At 39.9% G+C, this 21,924-nt stretch overlaps 2 protein-coding genes across 2 annotated transcripts in view; both read left to right on the forward strand.

The window, feature by feature from the left end:
• Window positions 1–14,364, forward strand: part of syn2b (synapsin IIb) — a 90,719-nt gene extending 76,355 nt beyond the window's left edge. Inside the window, exons 6-13 of the mRNA XM_083938919.1 lie at window positions 116–178; window positions 1,613–1,755; window positions 2,251–2,325; window positions 4,816–4,918; window positions 9,678–9,854; window positions 10,117–10,183; window positions 12,503–13,448; window positions 14,065–14,364. Of these exons, the coding sequence (XP_083795045.1) occupies window positions 116–178; window positions 1,613–1,755; window positions 2,251–2,325; window positions 4,816–4,918; window positions 9,678–9,854; window positions 10,117–10,183; window positions 12,503–13,448; window positions 14,065–14,218 (1,728 nt within the window). The 3' untranslated portion in view covers window positions 14,219–14,364. The remainder of the gene's footprint in view (window positions 1–115; window positions 179–1,612; window positions 1,756–2,250; window positions 2,326–4,815; window positions 4,919–9,677; window positions 9,855–10,116; window positions 10,184–12,502; window positions 13,449–14,064) is intronic.
• A 7,029-nt stretch (window positions 14,365–21,393) lies between these two features.
• The window catches only part of pparg (peroxisome proliferator-activated receptor gamma), a 30,842-nt gene continuing 30,311 nt past the window's right edge, over window positions 21,394–21,924 (forward strand). The window contains exon 1 of the mRNA XM_083939546.1: window positions 21,394–21,581. The gene's annotated coding sequence lies outside the window, so the exon portion shown is untranslated. The remainder of the gene's footprint in view (window positions 21,582–21,924) is intronic.

Here is a 21,924-nt window from a genome sequence, read left to right on the forward strand (position 1 = left end):
TATGTATGTCCTGAAATGTAAGAATTGGAAGTCATATAAATGAAAATCATTCTTTATTGTTCATCATCATCATCATCATTCATCAATATTCTTTAATTATTACATTGCGTTTCAGATTACAACACCAAGTTTCCCAGTTGTGGTGAAGATCGGACACGCCCACTCTGGAATGGGAAAGGTAAAGTAAAGTAAAGCTTCATTTCATTTAGCCAATTTAAGGAAACATTGCGCAACATTTGTATTTTTTCCGATTTGAGCGGAATTCACTTATACGCCACTGGTGTAAAATGGACAGCTGTGCACGTTCATTTGTTGTGATTACATTACTTACATTACTCTAACCCTAACCCTAACCCAGTGCAACAACACAAGACATAGCAAGCCAGCTAAAATTGCTTACTAGTCCAACAGCAAAAAGACAGCTCAACATGTCTTTCGCCCTTTTATTTCTCCACTGTCAGTGACAAACAGTAAAATAATTTCAAAGGGGGAGCAAAACCCTCTAGGGGATCGGATTATGCCGCCCTACCATAGTGGCATACCGTCAGCCACTTTTCAATCTCGGCATCACTCGAAAATAGTTGTTTTGGACTGAAACCCACCTATTAAACTGTTGCGTCATTTGACAAAGTGCCATTGAGAAGAGTTTTAAAATCCCTCTGTGTGCCTCGAAATACTTGAATGTTTCCACCATCACGTCTAGAACCGCATCATTTGTACTGTGTAATGCTTTCACTGACGTCCACTACCACTTAATATCCATCCTCTGTCTTTCTTTATCCTTTCTTCCCCTCTTGACTGCAGCATCTTTTTTTGTTCTCCCCAAGTCCTTATCGTCTCCTCTCATTGTGCTGGTATTGATTGACAACTGTGTAAATAGTGAAATGGTAGAATCAGAGTGACATGTTTACCCTCTCCTGTAATCCTCATCGATCCACCACACATTACTCCCCTGGTTTGCTCAATCTGATATTGTGTGATTGTCCTTTCGCTCTGTCTACCTGGTCCTCTTATCATCCGCACCCTTTTCCCTCCTTTATCCTGTCTCATCTTACTTGTATTGTGCTACAGATGTAGCTTTTGTCTGTTTTACTGCTGTAGTTTAAAACAGTCCTTTTATGATAACACACAATACTTTCCACTTTGCTTTTCGATTAAAGCGGACCATCACTTCTAGGAAATTGATTGTGGCTACTGCAGAGACCGTCACATTATTATTTCATTTTGCCTTACATTGATCCAGGTTTTTAATTAGGTCTGCATTATTAATGACAGTATTTAGACACTATCAACACCAGAAATGCAGCCTTTGCGTTTATGTATCTCTGACTATTGACCCTTTGTACATGTTTTAAGAAAAAGTTTGACATTTGAGAAGCTTGCTTACTTGTTAACTGCCAAAACAAAGCAAATGAACAAATGATCGAGTGAAGAGTTTAATGCTATAATATCATTTTTTTTGTTCAAAATGTCCTTTAAGTTAGGTTTTCCTGCACAATTAGGAGCTTATTGCAAACATTAGTTTACATTAAAAAAGATCTCTATATTAAAGAATGTTACTGTATATAGCCCTTTCATTAATGGTGTTTCTTCATGCGTTATTCCTCTGTAGGTCAAAGTGGACAATGTAAGTGACTTCCAGGACATTGCAAGTGTGGTGGCCATCACTCAGACCTACTGCACCACAGAGCCATTTATAGACGCCAAGTATGACATCAGAGTCCAGAAAATTGGAGCTGACTACAAAGCATATATGTGAGTATTGTTCTTGTTTATTACTTTCAAGGTTCAGGAAATAGTTTTATTTTCTGTATAGTGTGTGTTCATGTGGATACTGTACAATATGCACATTTTGTGTTTGTAACACATTGAATTCTGGGCTCAGGGCAAAAAAAATCTTTAAATCCCTTAGTTTGAGAAATACCAGATAACAGAGTGCTTAACTGAATGAAACAGACAGGTATTATACTGTAGGCTGGATCTTTAGCTATTTGTTGTATGTAAATCTGTGCATCTACTGTAAAAATAAGAGCTTATAGTAACTAGTCAATTCATCTAAATGCTAATCAGCCTGATAACTTGCAGCGGTACATGTTGTCTGCACACACTGGCTTTATACCTCCAGCCAGTGCTGTAACCACAGCTCTCCCTCTCCGAGGTTTTCTGTATCTCTCTTACCCGTATTCCCAATTTCTATTGGTGAAGGTCGGTGTCTATTATGATTTAACACAATTTCCTCTTGTTTTCCAGGCGGACATCAATCTCTGGCAATTGGAAGAGCAACACCGGTTCTGCCATGTTGGAACAAGTAGCCATGACTGACAAGTGAGCACCGCTCCTAAATTAGTGATGCTCAGGCTGCCCTTGTGTTGTACATGTCTTTTAGTCACAGTGTGCTCACACAGCAGATGCATTGAGCTGAAACCAATTCACATGCAGAAACACACATGCCAGGTTGCCATTTGCCTGTGGTATTCCAAGGTACTTGTAACTGTCCTCCATGTCTGCTGTTGTTCCTTCTGGGAGAGGGACCCCTTCGGTGTGGACTACCTTGCCTCTCTGTGTCAGCATCCTACTACATTTCTCAAGCCTGAATGACATCCCAATGTACTTGTGCAAGTGGCTTACCATTGGCCTCGAGTGTGGTTTTCCACAACCCCATTGAGTTTGCAACGAAGGCCCTTACAGTCCTGTTGATGTACAATTTCAAGCATTTCGTGATCCATATGTGTGGCATCGAATCGTAGGCTTTCTGGTACACTCTGTGCACAGGTTGGTGTGTCTGGACTTGCAGTCTTGGTCAACCAGCTGTCAACCAGCTGGTGTTTTAGCCGCAACGATGCCGGACATGAGCTTCCATGTTGTGGAGAGACAGGTTATTGGCCGATAGTTGGAGGGGACTGCACCCTTTATGGGGTTCCTCATGATCAGGACCGTTCCCCCTTCGGTTAGCCATTCTGGGTGAGTCCCGTCTCTCAGCAGCTGGTTCATTTTTGCTACAAGGCGAAAGAGTGCTGTGAGTCTCCTTAGCCAGTAGGCGTAGATAATGTCCGGGTTGGGTGCTGTCCAGTTTTTCATACCTGAGACTTGTTCTTGGATGTCTGCCTCTGTGATGGTTACTGGGTTCTGTTCAGGGAGGTTGCTGTGCTCTTCTCTCACAGAGACCGGCCATTGTGCTCTGTTGTTATGTGCTGCCTCCCTCTCCCATATGCTCTTCCAGAACCGTTCAGTTTCCAGCCTCGGTGGGTCTGCTCTGCTGTTATTACCCTGCCACTGAGCTTACACTTTCGCAGGTTGAGTTGCGAACAACCTGTTTTTTCGTCTGGCTTCATTGTCTTTCGTGTACCTCTGTAGGCGGCTGGCCAGCCTTTGTTTGGCAGTTTCAATTGCTCCAGGTATGGGCATCTGGCTGTAACTGTTTATTGGTTTCTTCATTGCATCTCTCTGGGCCGCTGTTGATTGGCTCACTTCTCTCCGAGTTGCCTGGATCTTAGCCTCCAACCGTCTTTTCCATGGTGGGTTTTGTTTCTCATGGCTCCCATGATTGCTCTTATAGCCCAGCATCTCTAGGATCACTACTGCTGAAGCGTTAACCAGCTCATTGGTCTCTGTGATCGTTGTGGTAGGGATCACTCTCACCGTTGCATTCACACTTTCCATGAGACTTTCAGGTGGTACTTCACTCAGCCGTTGTAATCGGTTTCGGGGTTGCCTTGTGCTCATTGTAGCCATGATCCTGTCTTTCAGGTCAGTCGCCACCTCGCTCAGCGTTATTGGTTCCATTGGGGCTATGTACCCAATCTTTGTTCGGGGATTCGGTGTTTCCTCCCCTCTCACCTCGCACTCTGGTTCCCCCTTGCCGTGGCATTTGTGTTGTATCTCGTCAATCTCAAGTTGTGAGAGTTGCAGTTGCCATTCGTGGATGTTGGAACACTGAGTTACTAGTTGTATTGTGGTCAACCGTGACTGTGGGTTTCGAAGTAACCATTCATCCCACATTCTCTGCATGTACCCTCTCTGCCCAGGGTTACTTGAGTAGTAGCATTCCAACAGAGCCTTGTTCTCGCATCTCGCCCATTTTCCAGTAGCCCATTTCTCATCAGGGTGCCCTGGTTCCTCGGCACCTGACACAGACCTTGTTTTGCCGGGCGACGACTGAGCCGGCATCTCATTGCGTTTGTTGTCTCTCATCATGGTATATATATATATATTAAATAAATAATCTTTCCACTATACTAACACAAAACAACATTATAATCAGAAAAGGTTTGTTTAATCTGCATCAGCCGGTACCAAACAGAGCCTTTCATGATTCCATAATATGCTGATTTTCAGGTTCATACTAGTATCTTTGGTTTCTACTAGAACATGTTTATATTTTTTAATGTTAAAACTCTGCTCTAATTAGTCAGCATTTCAGTGACAGCCCCTTTATGGGCAGCAGCTGACCCAACCTAGAACTAGAGAGTTTCTGTTACAAGTTTACTGTCAAGATAAATGCTCTGAAGAGTAACATTTGTTCTGACTTACTGTGCTGAAGTGATGCATAAGTCAATATTATTGGTAAAATAGTAACTTTTTGAATTAGATAAGCAAGAAGATGTAAAGCAGGTTTTGTTGTTATTCCCAGTTCTTTATACAAAAAAGTTAACTACCGGCAATACTTCTTGACACACCTCAACTGCAAACTTTGTAACACAGCAAAACTGTTATTGTATGTAGTGGTGCCCTGTGTGATTTTTTTTTTGTTTATTTGTGTTCGTGTAAACAGATTATGACTCTTTAAAGACTTAATCCAGCTTCTGTCTGTGACAGGTACAAGCTGTGGGTTGATACCTGCTCAGAGATCTTCGGAGGGCTGGACATCTGTGCTGTCAAAGCCATCTGTGGCAAGGATAGTAATGACTACATTACTGAGGTGAGAAAAACACATAAAGAAGGGAGGGACGCACGGAAACTCAGAGGACATCCATATATCAACCAAACCACTGACAAAGCACTAAATCAATTGAGTCACATCATCAAATTATTGTATATGAATTCTGCCTTTTTTATTTGAAAACTTTCACCATGTTGACATCAGCCTGTGGGAGTTACTTTTAATAAGAATACTAATAAGGTCTTTGAGTCTTAAATTTAGCATGCCTGGCCTAATTTACTCTGCTGGGGCTTTAGATTGTCGGGATGGGAATAAACTGATAACCTGAATTTACAGCATGAGTTTGATAACTAACATCTGGTGACATTTCAAGGGTTAGTATTTCTCTTCTCAATGGCTCGCCTATCTCAGTATTTGTTTTGATCAGCTACAATTTGCCCCCTCTGGTCTTCCACTGTTTCTTTCCAGTAAACTTTCATGTTTCATGTTTCATAGTCTCTAGTCTTGAAGTCGTGACCACAATGGTTACGAATAACACACTGATGTAGGAATGTGCTTTGCTGTTATGATACCTTTCATAAAAGTCAAGTGGTTACATCTTTGTAAAGAAAATAGGTAAATAATAACAAGGGAGTTTTCAAAGGCAAGATTACACCCAGCATATGATGATTTTTTTCACACCTATAGTTTGTTTGCTGTGTTCCAATTCAGGGGCTAAAATGATACAGTTGTCGCATTCATCCCTTGGTTTGCTTTGTGAGGAAATGCTCCTGGTTTCGGAACAACTGCTCCGAGCCAGGTGTGAAAACACCCTTATAGATAGGTTCATGCTCAGAAGAATAGACAGATTCAGGGTTAAGCATCATTAATGCTCCCTTTTTGTACGAAAATAGATGTTAGATAAATAGATAAATGTTCAAATGCAATTTTGTAACAGTCACTGCCCACATACTTTCATGAGTCCTTTACATTGGCAAAGATGTCAAGAAATACCTCCACTAGAGAGCAGCTCAGAGTCAAACGCTTCCGACAAAAACAAACGTGGCAACAGTTGAATAAGTCATACTAATAAGAGAGGGACATGCAGAGACAGCGCTGTAGACAGTGGTGGTCTTAGTAGCCGTTAAATACGTCATTAATATATCTCCAATCCATTCAACCATTTAAAATTGTCTTTGTTGTGTCTGTTGGTCGTGTCTCGTTTGAACTATTTGCTAAACTGCCACCACAATTTTCAGTGGCACTGCTCTGCTTCACCTGAGACGGGGGAAACTGTAGCTAAACAAAACAAGTACTGAGATAGACGAGCCAATGAGAAGAGACATAATTACCCTTGAAATATCACCAGATGTTGGTTATCAAACTGAGATTCAGGTTCAGGCCCAGCAAGAGAGAGAGATAAACTCAGGTATCAGGTTCAGGTGAGACGCACGTTAAAAAAAGGCTCTGATAGAGGAATGGGGCCTCTGTATTTGAGGGAAAGTGGATTCTTGGCCAACTGGATGACTGCAGGGATGTAAGATGGTGGAGTCTAAGGAGTGCTGGGCAGTTGAAGCACTAGAGTGATGGGCAGTGGAGTGACTGGAGCATTGGGAACAAATGCTCCTCGCTGGGACCTAGGTTGGCTCTCTACCAAAGCACCAGGGAACTAGACTGCAGATGCTGAGAGGTCACCGGGGGTCTGAGTGTTTTTCAGAAGGGCGGACAGAGAGCTTTTGATGGTAGACAAAGGCACAGGACTAGAAGGCCACGGAGCAGGTAAAAGGCTTTTCTACTAGGTATAACAGTAAGATGCTCAAGAGTGAAGCTATGGATGTAACCAAATAGGAACTAAAAGACCAAAAATATTTGGAGACTCAGGATCTGCAGCAGGGACTAATTTGGCCACAGGAGTGAGTAGTTGAGTGGCCAAGATTTCTGCCAGCTCAGGGAGCAACTTGACAAGCCAGGGTTTAAAGGACACAAGATGTGCTACAGAGATAGAGCTGCTTCTATCTACATGCATTTTGGCAGTACAGATCCAATCAGTTGTTTGGGGCAACTCAGCCCCCTCATACACAGAAAAGCTGGGTGATATTTGCCCAAATTCTGTCAGCTGGCAATGAGTAGCTGGACCAAACTATACTCAGTGATAGTGCACATATGGTTAAAGACAGTCAATAAACAAGTTTACAGACTACAGACAGACTACAGTCACGGTAAAATACGTCCAATGGAGCTGAGGAAACTCAAGGAGAACAATGAGTTGAGAAGTGAGGCATGACAAAATGTGGACAATTATGAATACAAATTCCAGTGAGACAGTCTGAGGCAGAGGAGAGAGGAGAGAGAGATGATACCCACACCCACACCAAGTCACTGAGGTATCCAAGCAGTGTTTTGAGTGTCAAAAAGAAGATATCATATTTTAATCTTTTCTTCTTACTTCTTCTATATTCATTGGTCAGCTGTTGGACACATGTTTATTGAATCTGGTTTTATTCCTGCATTTGAAATGGTTTTACTTCACATGTTTTATTAATTCGTATTCATTCGTTGCTGGTCTTAATTTGGGGTTTTCCTTAACACTAAGGCTGGATACAGTAACTAAAGAATAAACTATTTATTTCCCAAAACAATTAATATAAATGATTAAAAAAAAACTGGCAAAATACAGGTTGAACACAATGAGCAAAGATACAGCTTCAAGTCAGAAAAAAAATGATGACGAACTGACAAGGAACAAAAATAAACAGGTGTATATATATATATATATATATATATATATATATATATATATATATATATATTAAAGGGCAGTGGAGTGACTTGAGCATTGGCAACAAAATTGCCAGAATTTTGGCAAAAATCACCCAGCTTTTTCCATGTATGACGTGGCTGAGTTGCCCCAAACAACTGACTGGATCTGTACTGCCAAAAAGGCATGTAGATAGAAGCAGCTCTCTCTCTGTATATGTGTATACATATATATATATATATATATATATATATATATATATATATATATATATATATATAGTTTATACACTAATAAACATTACTTTATTAGTGTTCCTGTGTCTCTGTATATATATATATATATATATATATATATATATATACAGAGACACAGGAACACTAATAAACTAATGGAATAAATTAACACAAGTACAACAAGACATGACACAAGAGGACGGTGACTTTCAAAATAAAACAGGAAACAAACTAAACTAAACTAAAACCCAAAACCAGATCAGTATGGAGATCATTAAAACAAACTAAATTACTTTTCCCTGATCTAATTGTTGTAGTTGGTCCACAGTGGATCTTGTCTTTTTAGTGTTGTTTATTTATTATCTTCTCTTGCTTTTCCCATGTTTTGTACGCTGATATGGTCAATGATGTGAAACTGCATATTCTTTACATAGAAACTTTTTGGGGGGAGGACCCCCAATCCTCCCGTCATATATGTGCACCTAAGTGCACAAACCTAGGGTAAACAGAGTAATTGGTTAAATTTATATTTCTACTTCTTAATGGTTTTTAACTCACATGTATTACTTATGTTGTTTATTTACTGTATGTCTACTGTTTTATCTGTACACTATCCATATAGTGTGTAGCTGCTACCTCTATGGTAGCTCACATGCTTTGCAGCACATTATGTTTCCACCTGAAATGAAATGTTCTATATAAATAAAGTTTTGAGATCAGATTCATAAGTACCACAGTGGCGAAAAGTGCATAGTTACAGCATCATTGAGGATAGTGCAATAACAAGAGGCATCACTGAAAATAAAACTTATAAATATGTGAACAATAAAAAACAAAATGTAAAAAACAGAGAGTAAACAGTATAAAGCAAAATATAATAAGTTAATAGAAGGAAAGGTGTAATACACAGTATTCAAAGTATTGCACAGAGGGAATATTTGCTTGCTTGCTAGTTTGGTGGGAGGTTGACTCACTAAAGTGAGAAAGATGTAAAGAACACCTCTCCCCATGAGTCATCTCCACTGGAAAAGTGTTTTGGTTTTTATAATGATGCACTAAAATTGTTGAGTGGATATCCATGTACATTAATAATGATATAATACTATCTTCTGTCTTATTTAGCAGCAGCCTGACTGCAATAAAAATACCATGTTTGTGCTCCTGAAAATAAAGATAACTTAAAAATAAAGATGTCATATGCTATGACAAATTACCATATGTTTCACATATTAACATATACTTAGAAAAAACCTTTCTGACAGAATCCATCAAAAGCTGAGTCATAAGAACCAAAACCATTCTGACCATAAAACATTAAATCTAAACCATTTTTACACACATTTTCTATCCGGGAGAAGTTACAGTCCTGTAAGCGCAACAGAGAGCTATTATCTCTCATGAAGCGTTGACCACTGTGCCGTTTATCCTTTTTTTTCAGCTGACAACTGTTGGTCTGCTGGCCCAGATAGTCACTAATGGTTCTGTTGCGTTCATTTGTAATCGGAAAATGAGGAACTTCCAACTGCTAAGTCCGGCTTGTAGTAAGGGCAGAAGTGTAATAGTAATATGTGTGTGTATGGATTTAAGAGTCTCAGGGACAGACTGGAAGTAGAGAGGTGAATACGGGAATAAAGTCTACAAAAGAGCAAATAAAAAAGGTCAACACACATTGTGGCAAGATAGAGGGCTCAGAAAGCACAGGCTTGCCTGCAATTACGTCCTAATGCCAAAGAGGCTGCTAGAAACAATGTATCTAAGTTCTTATGGAGTACAAGTTTAACTAAGGTACACTTTTTCTGACAAATTGTCTGTGTCCTTTTTCCAGGTTGTGGGTTCATCTATGCAGCTGATTGGAGAGCACCAGGCAGAGGACCGCCAGCTCATCTCAGAGGTGGTGCTGGCTAAGATGAGCCAAGCACTGGCTTCGAGGTCATCTAGTGCTTCCCGCTCACCTGCTCGCTCCCCTCAAGGCCAGAAACCTACGACTGTGCAGCCCCAACAGGTAAATGTGGTATGAAATGAATACTCTATATTTGTAATGGATGACCCAAAATAAAAAGCTACAATGACATATGCTCATGCAACATTTGCTCCAATTCTCCTTGTGAGGAGGCAGGCTCAGAAGTCCAAAAGGGTTAATGTCTGCAGGGAAATCACTGTGTTGTAGCCCTCCAGTGTCCACAGCTGATTCTTAACCATGTTTGCCTTTCTGTTTATCTGTCTTTCTCCCAACCCCTCACTCTCTCTCTCTCTGTTTCTCTTAGAGTGCTGCCCTTAAGGAAGGACTGGCAGATCCAAGCAGGACCTCGGGCCAGCGTCCTCAACCTCAAGGTTGTCTGAACACTGTACTCCCTTGTAATACAAGTGCTGCCACCGTAGGGCCAAAGCATGTCTAGGAAACACTCTTTGAATCAGTCGGGGGACAGACCACACTCAGACATATTAAGTTTCAAGTATTGATGAATTGATATTGGTAAAACCTTCTCTGCCAAAATAGGCACTGGCATTAGAGAAAAAACAGTTTTCTGATGTTAGTTAACTAGAAGAATAAAATAAAAACAGAAAAGATACCAAGATATAACCTGTTAATTAGAGGTTCCGGTAGGCTGATTTTGTTACACTGATGGAGCCAGTCTAGCTGTTTCCCCGTTTCCACTCTTTTTGTGCTAAGCTAAGCTAACCGGCTGCTTTATATTTACCGTACAAACGTGAGTGTGGTAACAATCTTTTCATCTAATTCTTGGCAAGAATCATCCAACATGTTTGTGCTGTTTGTGTTTCATTTTATTCGTTTTATTAGAGATGGGCATGTGCTTACATTGTTAAGATGTTAAGATTTGCAAATCTGATCAATTTATTTTGGATTTTACATTAATCTAACACTGAAAATTATTTCAAAGTGGCAGATGATCTTATTTATAGTTGGATGTTCTGTGTATTCTATATACTTAAACGTGCTGCATATGATCATGTGCAAGTTCTGATCAGCTCAGTTGTGTTTCTGTCTTAGTGTTAATGCATGGTCTTTTTACTTTTAAGTTCTGTATGGTGCAAATCACTTGGTATGGTATACGCATAGGGATTTACCTCTGTCAAGCAACAAAGCCTCCTATTTCAAGACCTGAATGTTTTGTAAATAACTGCTTGGTGTTGTCTTTGGTTGTACATTGACCTTCTTTGTTCTGAATACTGAATACTTGAGACAAGACCAAATGACTTATGCGATACACAATACACAATTTTCTGGGCGATTATATCCACATGCTTATGTGATTAATCAAAAGTTTCAAGGAAAATAAGCAGATTTTTCTTCCTCTGCATGTTTATTTCCTAATTTGCTTGGATCCAAATCTGAATTACTTGATCTTCATACACCATGTGGCTAAACATATTTTTCTGTTCTCCTCTGTCTTAATCTTTCGTGATTGATATAAAGAGATCTGGTGTAAAACAAACACACGTTAAAGGCTTCACTTGTTTGTTAACTTACATAACCAAGTGACTAAATTCGATCAAACAGCACACAATAAGTACTGTATAATATGATTAGTGAGTGTATATATGAGCAAATATATATATGTGCAAATATAATTAAAAATAATGAGAATTCAACATTTGCATCCAAGCTAATTATTTTCTGTGTCGCCTTTTACAAATTATGTTTGTATAAATGGTATTTTCTTTGATTTCTGTGTGTCGTGAGTCCCAAGCAACCATTGGGATGCTTTATGAAAAACTCTTAAAACGTAAGACTTGTAGCCATTTACTGTGGCTGCCTTACAGTAATGACTCTCTGAGAATGTCTGGGATGAATTTTCATAAAGGTTTTGTAGTTGTCATACATGATCTAAATCAAATCTAATTCATACTTCAATATACACTTTATATACACTTTCTAAGATGTCTTCAAATAAACCTTTTATAGAGGTTTTAGCACATAATTTGCATACCCAGATATAATCCTGCATCTTAAAAAAGTGAATTATTTGCCATTGGAAACTCATCCCTTCCCAGTCACTTCCTACTCAGCATGTGGAATCAGTTGTTTCCTGTGTGCTGCACAATGGGTTGCTTTGCTGCCTGTGTTTGAGTCACTAAGTTGTCTGATGCCAGTGTCCTTTAGTGGATGTATCACCTCTCCTTTTGTTGTTCCCTTCCTTCATTTCCATCTCTTTCCTTTCCTCCCTTTTTTCACCACACTAACTCCTAACAGTCACATAAGTTGTCATGCATAAAAGCAACGAACACTTGGCATGACAGGCTATAGTCACCACACCTTCTCTTAACTGTTCAACTGCCGCCCCCTGCTGGTCATTGCAGTCGAAACATTCAGAGCCTGCTTTGCCCCAGTCTGTTCTTGACAGATGAGTTAGGGTTTCTATGAATGTGAGTGGTCGTTGCGTGAACGGGCATGACTCGACTTGTGTTTGTTCTCTGTATAATGTTCTGTTTTGGTCTTTGATGAGTGTTAAAGGTGCCTGGTTTTCCAACTGCTGCACAGTGCACAAAAACAACAGATGCTAGATCAAAGAAATAATGATGCTTATTTATTTATTTTCTTTACTTCTCCATTCGCTTTTTTTTGTTTGTCTTGCCTGTTTGGTTTATATAGCGATGGAACTATAATATAATAATGTGTTCATCTTTTAGGTGCACCAGTGAAATCACAAAGTGTGGAGTCATCATCAGAGACATCTAAGAGAGCATCTGAACCAGTACCAAAGCCCAGCCAGGTCCAGAAACCTGGTGCAGGTCAGGTCCAGAGACCTGGTCCAGGTCCAGGTCCAGCTCAGAAACCAGCTCAGGCTCAGAAGAGCCCAGTCCAGAGGGCTGCCACAGTTACAAAGCCTCCAGTGCCAAGGCCTCCTCCTCCAATGACGAGAGCAACATCTGTCGCAAGGTCAGCCCCAGATTCTGCTTCCGCCCCAGCCAAGGCTGCACCATCATCCCCAGCTAAAGCAGCACCATCATCCCCAGCTAAAGCAGCAACAACCGCAGCAGCTCCAGGCTCTCCCCCAACCAAAGTAGCAGCAGCCATAGCTCCAGCTCCAGCTCCAGCTCCAGCTCCAGCTCCAGCCCCAGCTCCAGCTCCAGCTCCAGCCCCAGCTCCAGCTCCAGCCCCACCCCCAGCCCCTCCCTCAGCTCCTACCACAGAGCAGCCAAAGCCCCAGCCTCAGGGCTCCCCATCCCCATCTCCTGGCAAACCAAAAGAGCTGCCCCCCAAACCTACACCACCTGCAAAGCCCATCCCTCCTCTACGCAGGAATTCAAAGCCGCAGATCCAGCCAAAGCCGCAAACTCCACCTCTTCCCAAAGCCTCACCTAAACCCCAGCCTGCTGCCCAAGACCCAGCACCCACTCAGGCCTCAGATAATGCCTCAGCCCCTGCCCCAGCACAAGTTCAGTCCCCAGCCAAAGCCAGCCAGTCCCCTGCTAATGTCCAGTCTCCAGCTAAGGCTCAGCCCCAGGCCAAGCCGCCCTCTCCTTCCAAAAACCCTGAGCCTGTCCCAGATGAAGCTACTGCAGCCCCCGCTGAGACAGAGGCCCCTGTGGAAGAACAGCCTGGATCCCAGCAAAAGGCCCATCCTCTGCTGAAGTAAGAGCCGTATTGTCAACTCACTGTTGATAATGCAAAAATGTGCATTTTCAATGGGCCTTTGTTTGTTTGTGTTTAGGACACAGAATTAAATATCTAAATCCAATCTTCTGTAGAAAGATAATATTATCAATAGAATGTTGTTTTAAAAGTGTCTTTCAGTGTGTCAGCCCAAGTAGTTACCTAATGAAATTATTCAATTAACACTCTTTTTTATCCATGAAACAATGTTGGTATAAATGGAAAACAAATGGCAATGTAATATAACGCTGTCGTCCTTGATGATCGTTATAAACAACATATGTTCATATACTGCTTATATATATATATATATATATACTGTATATATGATAAATAGGGGAGGTTAAAGTACAGTGTTAACAACTGGAATGTTTTTCAGAGATCATTGTACAAATCTTGTGTTTGTGACTTTTTGGCCCTCTTACATATTTCCCTGTTTTTCCTCCATCCTTACATTTCCTTCTTACTTACTCTATTAACATTTACATCACTCCTCCCTGATTCCTTCCTTCCCTTCTTCCTTTGTTCCTTCCTTCCTTCACTCCCTGCCCTCTTGCTCTCCCCCTCTCTTTTTCCTTCCTCCTTTCCTTCCCAGTAAGTCCCAGTCCCTGACCAATGCCTTCAACGCCTTCAGCGACTCCTCTTTCTTCCGCGGGGTCTCGACCACCGGAGGTGACGGCCAAGAGGAGGCGAAGGCCGAGACCATTCGCAACCTCCGAAAGTCCTTCGCCAGCCTTTTCTCTGACTAGACACAGACGAACCGTAGTTAGCCCCTTATTGATACTGCCCCTCTCCCCTCCCCCTTTTACCGTTGGCCAGTGATGACTTGATTGACATTACATGTGAACCAGTCTGAGATTAAACTTTGTGTGTTAACTGTACTGTATTTCCCTCTGTCCCGGTCCCTCCTCTCCTCCACTTTTAGCTTCTCTGTGTGAGTAACAGTGAGGCATGCTGGGTAGGATATTAAGTAAATGATGTTGTGCCAGAGTAATTGGACTGAAGGAGTTACGTCATCGATAAAGCCTTGAGTAGAATAGAACCGAATAGAATAAACAAAATATTTATTTTTCCCAGATCACTCTTTAAGGAACTATTTCTAAAGTAGAATATTCAAGAGATAGAATGTACATACAGTACATATATATCAATATATACAGTATATGAATACAAACATATATAACTATAAAGGGAGATAAGCCAACAATAGCACTTTTCAATTAACTTTTGTCAGTGACATAACTCTTTCATTGTGTGGCTGGATTCATGCATATTTTAAAAAACAAGAAGATATTTGATATTAGACATTTGATGGTTTTCCCCACAGTGGATACATTTTGTTCAGTAGTTAAAGTATGTGAGTTAAAAAAAACAACTTCTTTAAGGATTTGTTCCTGTGTAAGTCCAGCCGTTGTGTCTCTGGTCCTTGGCTACTGCCTACTGGGCTCATCGTTGCTGCCCCTTCTTTTGTCTACAAGCCTTGAGGTTCATTGTCGTGTGAGGGAGCTGGAAATATGTATTTGTTCATCTATGTTTAAGTGTTATGCATGGCTCCTCCAAGTGGCTCGTGTGACTTTTGGAGCAGAAGGGAACTCTATTAGTGTTGAGTTTTGCCCTTCGTTGCCTCTCTCTCTCCCTTTCCCTCTCTCTCTCTCTCTCTCTCTCTCTCTCTCTCTCTCTCTCTCTCTCTCTCTCTCTCTCTCTCTCTCTCTCTCTCTCTCTCTCTCTCTCTCTCTCTCTCTCTCTAGATGTTGTAGCCTTATTGTGAACATGTTTTCAATTCACAGCTACATTTGTTAGCTGTGCAGACCTGGGTCGATTACAACTTGAAATTCATTCATTTACTTCAAGTGTTGATTAAGTGTTGAAGGCAAGATTGATTGCAACTGTTGTATTATTGGGAGCATTGAAATCGTGCCTAGTGCACCAGACTGAATAAATAAATCCAAAATTGTAACTGAATGCATTTGAAAGAGTAAAAAGACTCATGTCTATAGCTGTGACTGGTGATTTCTTGTTTCACCTCTGTGTAGATCTATCAACAGTCTTGTAATTTGTTGATTATTCTCAAAAAAAGACATTGAGACAGTAGTGCAATAACACCTCGACATGACTGTTGAGCGCTGTCACCCTATTATACATTTAAATATCATACATACAGGGCCTGTGTATCTGTTCAAAACCTTACTCTTACATTCCCTTTAAGATTCCTTTCAGTCGCGACTTTCCAGGTTGCTTTTTACTGCAGTCATATGCTGGGTTTCCAATTAATCTGCCATATTAAACTGTTCTGTGACTAATCCTGTTTGTGTTGCGGGACTGAATTTAAGGTAACCTTGAATGAACCCAGTACTTTGACTGGTCATTCTCAGTTGCTGCATTTCAAGTTAATATGTGTAAAAGAAAAAAAGAAAAAAAATCTCTTAAGAAGCGCATATCAACCTGTCTGCTTATCCATTTCCAGTACAACGGTATGTTGCAAGTAAATTATAACATATTGTATCTGTATGTATGTATGTAAGTGTCATCTCAGGAGTTTATTTTTTGTAATATACTTAATTATTTTTTTTGAGGCTCCATATTTATGGTACAGTATATATTGTTTGTTTTGTATTGTGTTTTTATTTGTAACGCAATACTGCTTTGCATGATCTGGTGACTGATGACGTTTTTTTTTTCTGTACAGATAATAAAGATGTGGTTCCATCATTCCACTGATTCACTAAGTCAGATTCATGCTATCTGCACCTTTTGTTTGAGGGAAAAGGTTTTCTTTAAAGGTATTGTTTTGAGTACTTACCAAGCAGGGAGAGTCGTATGAAAATATGCTATTGCATTGCGTTATGGGAAATGTGAGCTTGACCCATTCTAGGAACTAAAAGTAAGGATATCATGGCATCTGCTGTTTCAGTTATGCCCATTTTTTCCCTCAATCAAGTCCCCAAATAAATCGCTTTTACCCCATTAAGCAAATGCATACTGTTAAAGATAGCGTGTTGAGACTGAAATGAGAAATTTAAAGAACTACTAAAAACCAGGCCTGTCTCTGTCTCTCCAGGTCAGTCCTAGAACAGTATACATCTTATGCTAAATGACCACAAACATACATAAAACAACTACACTAAAGAGACACAAAATAACTACAAAGGTGCAAAACAACTACAAAGAGGTGCTGAATGACTGAAAATAGAAGCAAAACATCCAAGCATACACACAACTATAAAGGACCCAAAACAACCAGAAAAGAAATGCAAAATGACTAAAAATGCAAAACCACCACAAAAAGATGCAAAACGACTAGAAATAAGTTCAAAACAATCCCAGAGATGCGACCCAACCTCTGAATGATCACTAGAAGGTGCAAAACAAAAAAATAATAATGGTAAAACGACCACAGAGACACAGAACAACCATGTAGAAATGTAAAGCTACTAAAAATTGATACAAAATGATTACCTGGAGATACAAAATGATCTCAAAGCCACCCATAATTACTCCAAAAAATGCAAAATAACAAAAAATAGATGCAAAAAACACAAAGAGAAGCATAATGAATATATATGGACACACAATGACTTAGAGTAGACACTCTGAGTTTGGTTGACTTGTTCCTATTTGTGGACAGGGTGAGGGGCTCCTTCGGGTGTGTACCCAGGGGCCCATTATCTCATAAACTGTCCATGGAGATACATAGTTTCTCAGAAATCTGAATTCCAGTGAGACTTAAGACCTGTCATATTACAGAGACTTCCTTGATTAAAGTTTTATTGACTTGCTCCCAATTAACTCATCAGATCTTTTATTGGAAAACCCTTCATTTCAGACATTGTTAGACTAATCTGCCATAGCACCTCCGCTGATTTCTTTTGAAGATTTGATTTGAGCAGAATATAGCAGCATATTGTTAAAGTCCTGTGGTGTCATTTTCAAGGAGCTTCTAACGTGTGAAAACATTCAGACCTGTATTCCTTAATGTAGGAGGGATGGGTAAAAACTACCCATGCTGAGCCAACAGATGGCACTATATACATGTAAAAATATTATATATAAGTATATCTGGCAACGCTGTTTTTGCTCTTCTCCTGCAGCCTTCCACCTGGGCCCAGTGTTCCCAGTAACTATAAAAGCTTCCACCTTTCCCTGCACTTCACTGACATATCTACCATCCGCATCTGCGGTAATCTCTTTTTGCCATTTCATTTATATTTCTGTAAATAAATCAGTTCAGTTAAGTGTGTTTTGGTGTTTCTAACTTTGTCATATTGAGCCTGTCATGACAATAAGACAGAACTATATTCTTTAAATTACCTTGTGAGTCAAAAAACATAACTGATATGGTCAATATGGACCCTGATGTTATTAGTATTATTGTTATTATTCTAATTATCATTATAAGGTTTAGGTAGAAAAGATAAAGGGTGACATCGGTAATGATAGTAATAATGATTGTTATTGTTACACTTGTTTGTTCTTTGTTTACATCATAATGCTCAGCTCTCATGTTGTCATTTTCATACACAGCACTTCACAAAACTTCATAAAAATCAACACATTTGAAGTCACCTTCATGCACACAGACACACATAACCACACATCTATGATATCCAATCAATAACAACATAGTTTACTCAGCAGTGGTTTTCTCCTGATGCCTATGTTTTTTTCCTCATGTTTAATTATTCATCATAAATTATTTCATGTCCTATCTTTGAAGTCACGTTTTTTTGTTAAATAAAGCTAGAGGGAAAGGGCCCTTTCAATGTGCCACTAACAGTGATCCATCTGTAACACTGACCTGCACAGGACTTTGGTTGGCTGTTGGTCGTTTAAATGTGCTTTTTAAATAAAGTTTGAGTTGAGTTGAGTAACACAAACCTCATGATTCACATGTGAAACAGGACTTTCTTTTATTGTAAAAACAGGCAAAAGTATAAACTCATGATGAGAAACGCATGCACTGATGTTTTGCACAAACTCTTTGAATGCATCGATGTACGACAGAGGAGACACGCTCTGCTCTTGGTTCTTCCAGCAGAGATCTGTGGGAACGTCTCCATCACACTGCTCATAGGGACTTGGATGTGGGCGGCTAATGCACCAAAGCAAGCCAATACTAGCCAAACCCTGTTTGTCTTGGTGCTCATCCCAACAGACTGAGAGCAAGGGACTATGAACATTAGGAGGTTGGGGGGAAACTAAAGCCATTTTGGAATATTTCCTGGTGTCAAGCACCATCGCTGATTTCGGGGGGTTCATTTTTGTCACCACAGTTTGAAGCTTTCCAAAGCTTGCATCCTTCCTCGGTCTGATAACATTTCCACTTTATAATAATTACGGTGTCATGGCAGTAGCAGGAGAGTATTGTAAAGTTGCACAAGCACTTAAATGAGGAACATTTTCAGATACCAGAGCTCCAGTCCCCTGGGACTCAACCCTATAAACAATCAGAAATTATTGCTTATTATTGCTTGCTGGTTGTTGTTTTTTTTGTGATGGCAAAACTCTCAAGGGTGTATTTTTTTTTAGTTCAGCACAAATAAATTCTGCGTAGGGAGGACTGTTATACATGGGAGCAAGAGAACGCATGTATATGTAGGCCTGTCGAGAAGCAAAGTGTGCAAACTGTCACACTTATTAGTTCACAGTATCGAGGTATGATAGACCAAAGGCACCTGAAATCAAGCTGACTGCTGCACAATGAAAGTAGCATAATTGAACTATATTTAGATTTTGCTGCTTTTAAAAAAGTGATCACACAAGACAGTGGCAACGTTCTGAGCAGTGTGCAGGTAGTTTCATGTATTTTGGTTTGTTTTAATGCTTTAAAAACAGGTTAAAAAATACACACATTATCTCTACCTTGATCTTTTTAGAAGCATCTGTGTCAAGTATCTTTTCACACTGTTGTTTTTTTTTTTAATTTTGTAACAAATAATTTTGCTACACAATCACTCACTTGTTTTCTACTGAGGTTGACATTTTTGGGCTGAAATACAAATTATGAATTTTGATTATTCAGTCCCTTTATTGTCATACCTAGAAACAATACAGTGCTATTTAGAAACAGCATCGCAGGAGCAGACAGGGGGTTAGAGGCTGGTCAAGTGACAAAAAAACAAAAACAGGAACATTCATTTTTCATGGGCTAAACTTTTTTGGTAGTTGAAACGTTTATACAGTATACCAGGCTCTTCTGCTGCCTTTTGCATGTGGAAGTTAAAAACTGAATCCAACCAGAATCTGTCAGGTGAGCATTTAGACAGCATGGCTCATGTGATGCCACAATGCAGCCTGAACACCCTAGCAGATTCATGCGTCAATGAACATTTAATATATATTTACACCTCAAGTAACATGACTAGGTTCAATGTGAACATTTCAATTTGTGATCTAAGCTCATGTGAATATTTATACATTAACCATCCAATACCTTGAGATAACAAGGTGTGACAAGTGTTTTGAAAAAAAAAAACATTCAAACCTATAGATGCAGCACAGACAGAGGCAAATGACCATTACTTTTGCATATTTATATGCACATGATATTTAAAATGGGTTACAATGATTGACAGTCCAGATTAAATGTTAAAAAAGAATATGATTTAGAGGAAATTTTGCCCAGGTAAAATCGTGACTCTTTTATTTAAGACTTAGTAAACCACATAGAAAGTGAATGAAATAATGAACTAGCCTACTAAACAAAATGAACACTCATCAAGTTAAATTGACTACCGACTTACATTGGGCTGATTGAAATGCAGACTCTGTCTAATTGTCTTTCCTATATCAATCACTGTCTTTCAGCAGGTGAATTATGTCCTGCCTTCTGAGTCCAAAGCATGTGTGTAAATATGATTGTAAAATAAGCTCTCCATTAGTCAGGATTTGCCCACTAATTGACTAAGACAGGGCTAACCTAACCTTACAGTCAGTCAGCTACAATAAGCAGGCACTCATTGACAGGTGAGTTATATTGTGTCTTACAGGAATAGGTCGACATTTTGGCAACTTTCTTGCCGAGAAATAGCTAACCTAGGTGAGATGGTTATCTACCTATCGTTAAATATCAAGTTTAGCACAGACCGGAAACTGGGGGAAACGGCGTGACCTCTGGCTGCAAAAATCCTTCTGCCAGCAACTATAACGTTACTAGCTCGACATTCAATAGATACCGTACGTTGTCTCGTTTGTTTAACCGGTATTAAAAAATAAATAAATAAAAAGACCATACCATTTTACGAAAGTACAGTAACTTTATGTACATAGTCTATTTTGGTTGCCTGGCAACAATTCTCTGCACATGTATAACGTTAGAACTGTTGCCAGGCAACCAACAGATAACCTGCCCATAAACTACAACTGACGATTTCGGGTTTTGTAGGTTTAAATAAACAAGAAATAAGTCAACATGCTAATTAATGAGTTTGGTATGAGCTGGTAGGTGTTTTTTGTTACATTTGGACAGAGACAGGCTTTGCTGTATCTCCCTTTTTTAGTGTTTGCGCTAAGATAGCCATGGCTTCAGCTATTATTTTACCGTAACGTTAAACAGGTAGAAAGCTAACGGTAGCTAACTAGCTTAATTTTCGACAAGAAAGCAAACGAGCATTTTCCAAAAGTTACTTTAATTAATGTGGCTTTCAAAAAACAAAACAAAATTCAGTGTTCAACAATAATCAAACAACTCAACAAAAAAAAAAGAAAGTAAATGTCTTCAATTTTAAACCACCTGTCTCTTGCAGCTCAGAGGACTACCCCCAGAGAGATCAAATGAAGTAAATCACAGCTAACGTTACAGCTAAATGGTAATTTGATGCCTCTGCGTGTGTCCTCAGGATCCCGGGCGAGTCGTGTTGAGAGGAGGGAGGGAGGGAGGGAGGAGAGACAGAGAGGCAGGGAGACACCGACCGCAGCCGCAACAGGAGCAGCAGCAGCATGACTAGAAACCTCCGCGGCAAACAGATCTGACACCACTTTGACACAGACTGTGCTCCCCTGGAAGAGACAACACGCCTTGGTGTCAAGCACGCACATTCACGCAACCGAAGAAGACGACCCAACTCCAAAAAGGCAAGCGGGGCTCTGTCTGCTCTGCTTCAAAACACTGATCAGGTCAGTCACCTTCCGCTCTGTTCACAGTTTGGTATGTTGTGCCTGCTGGTTGGATGTTAACTCACTGCAAACCACCTGAAAAGTAGGCTTTAATACTGAGTCTGCTTAAAATAATACAGAGGCTACAATATCTGCCACTGTTATTATATAATTCTGCTTGTTTTTTTTATTTGAAATCAAAGTTGTTGAAACAGATACATTCAAACAGAAAACCTCTTGATTTTACTTTATCCATCTTTTTTCTAATGTTTTTAAGGATCACTTAAGACTGCAACATGTAGCCTAATAATGTTGTTATGATGGACACTTCTGTAGTGTGACATACTACCAGTGGCATACAGAT

Source organism: Echiichthys vipera (genome assembly GCF_963691815.1).
Source record: "Echiichthys vipera genome assembly, chromosome: X".
In the NCBI taxonomy this organism is placed as follows: Eukaryota; Metazoa; Chordata; class Actinopteri; order Perciformes; family Trachinidae; genus Echiichthys; species Echiichthys vipera.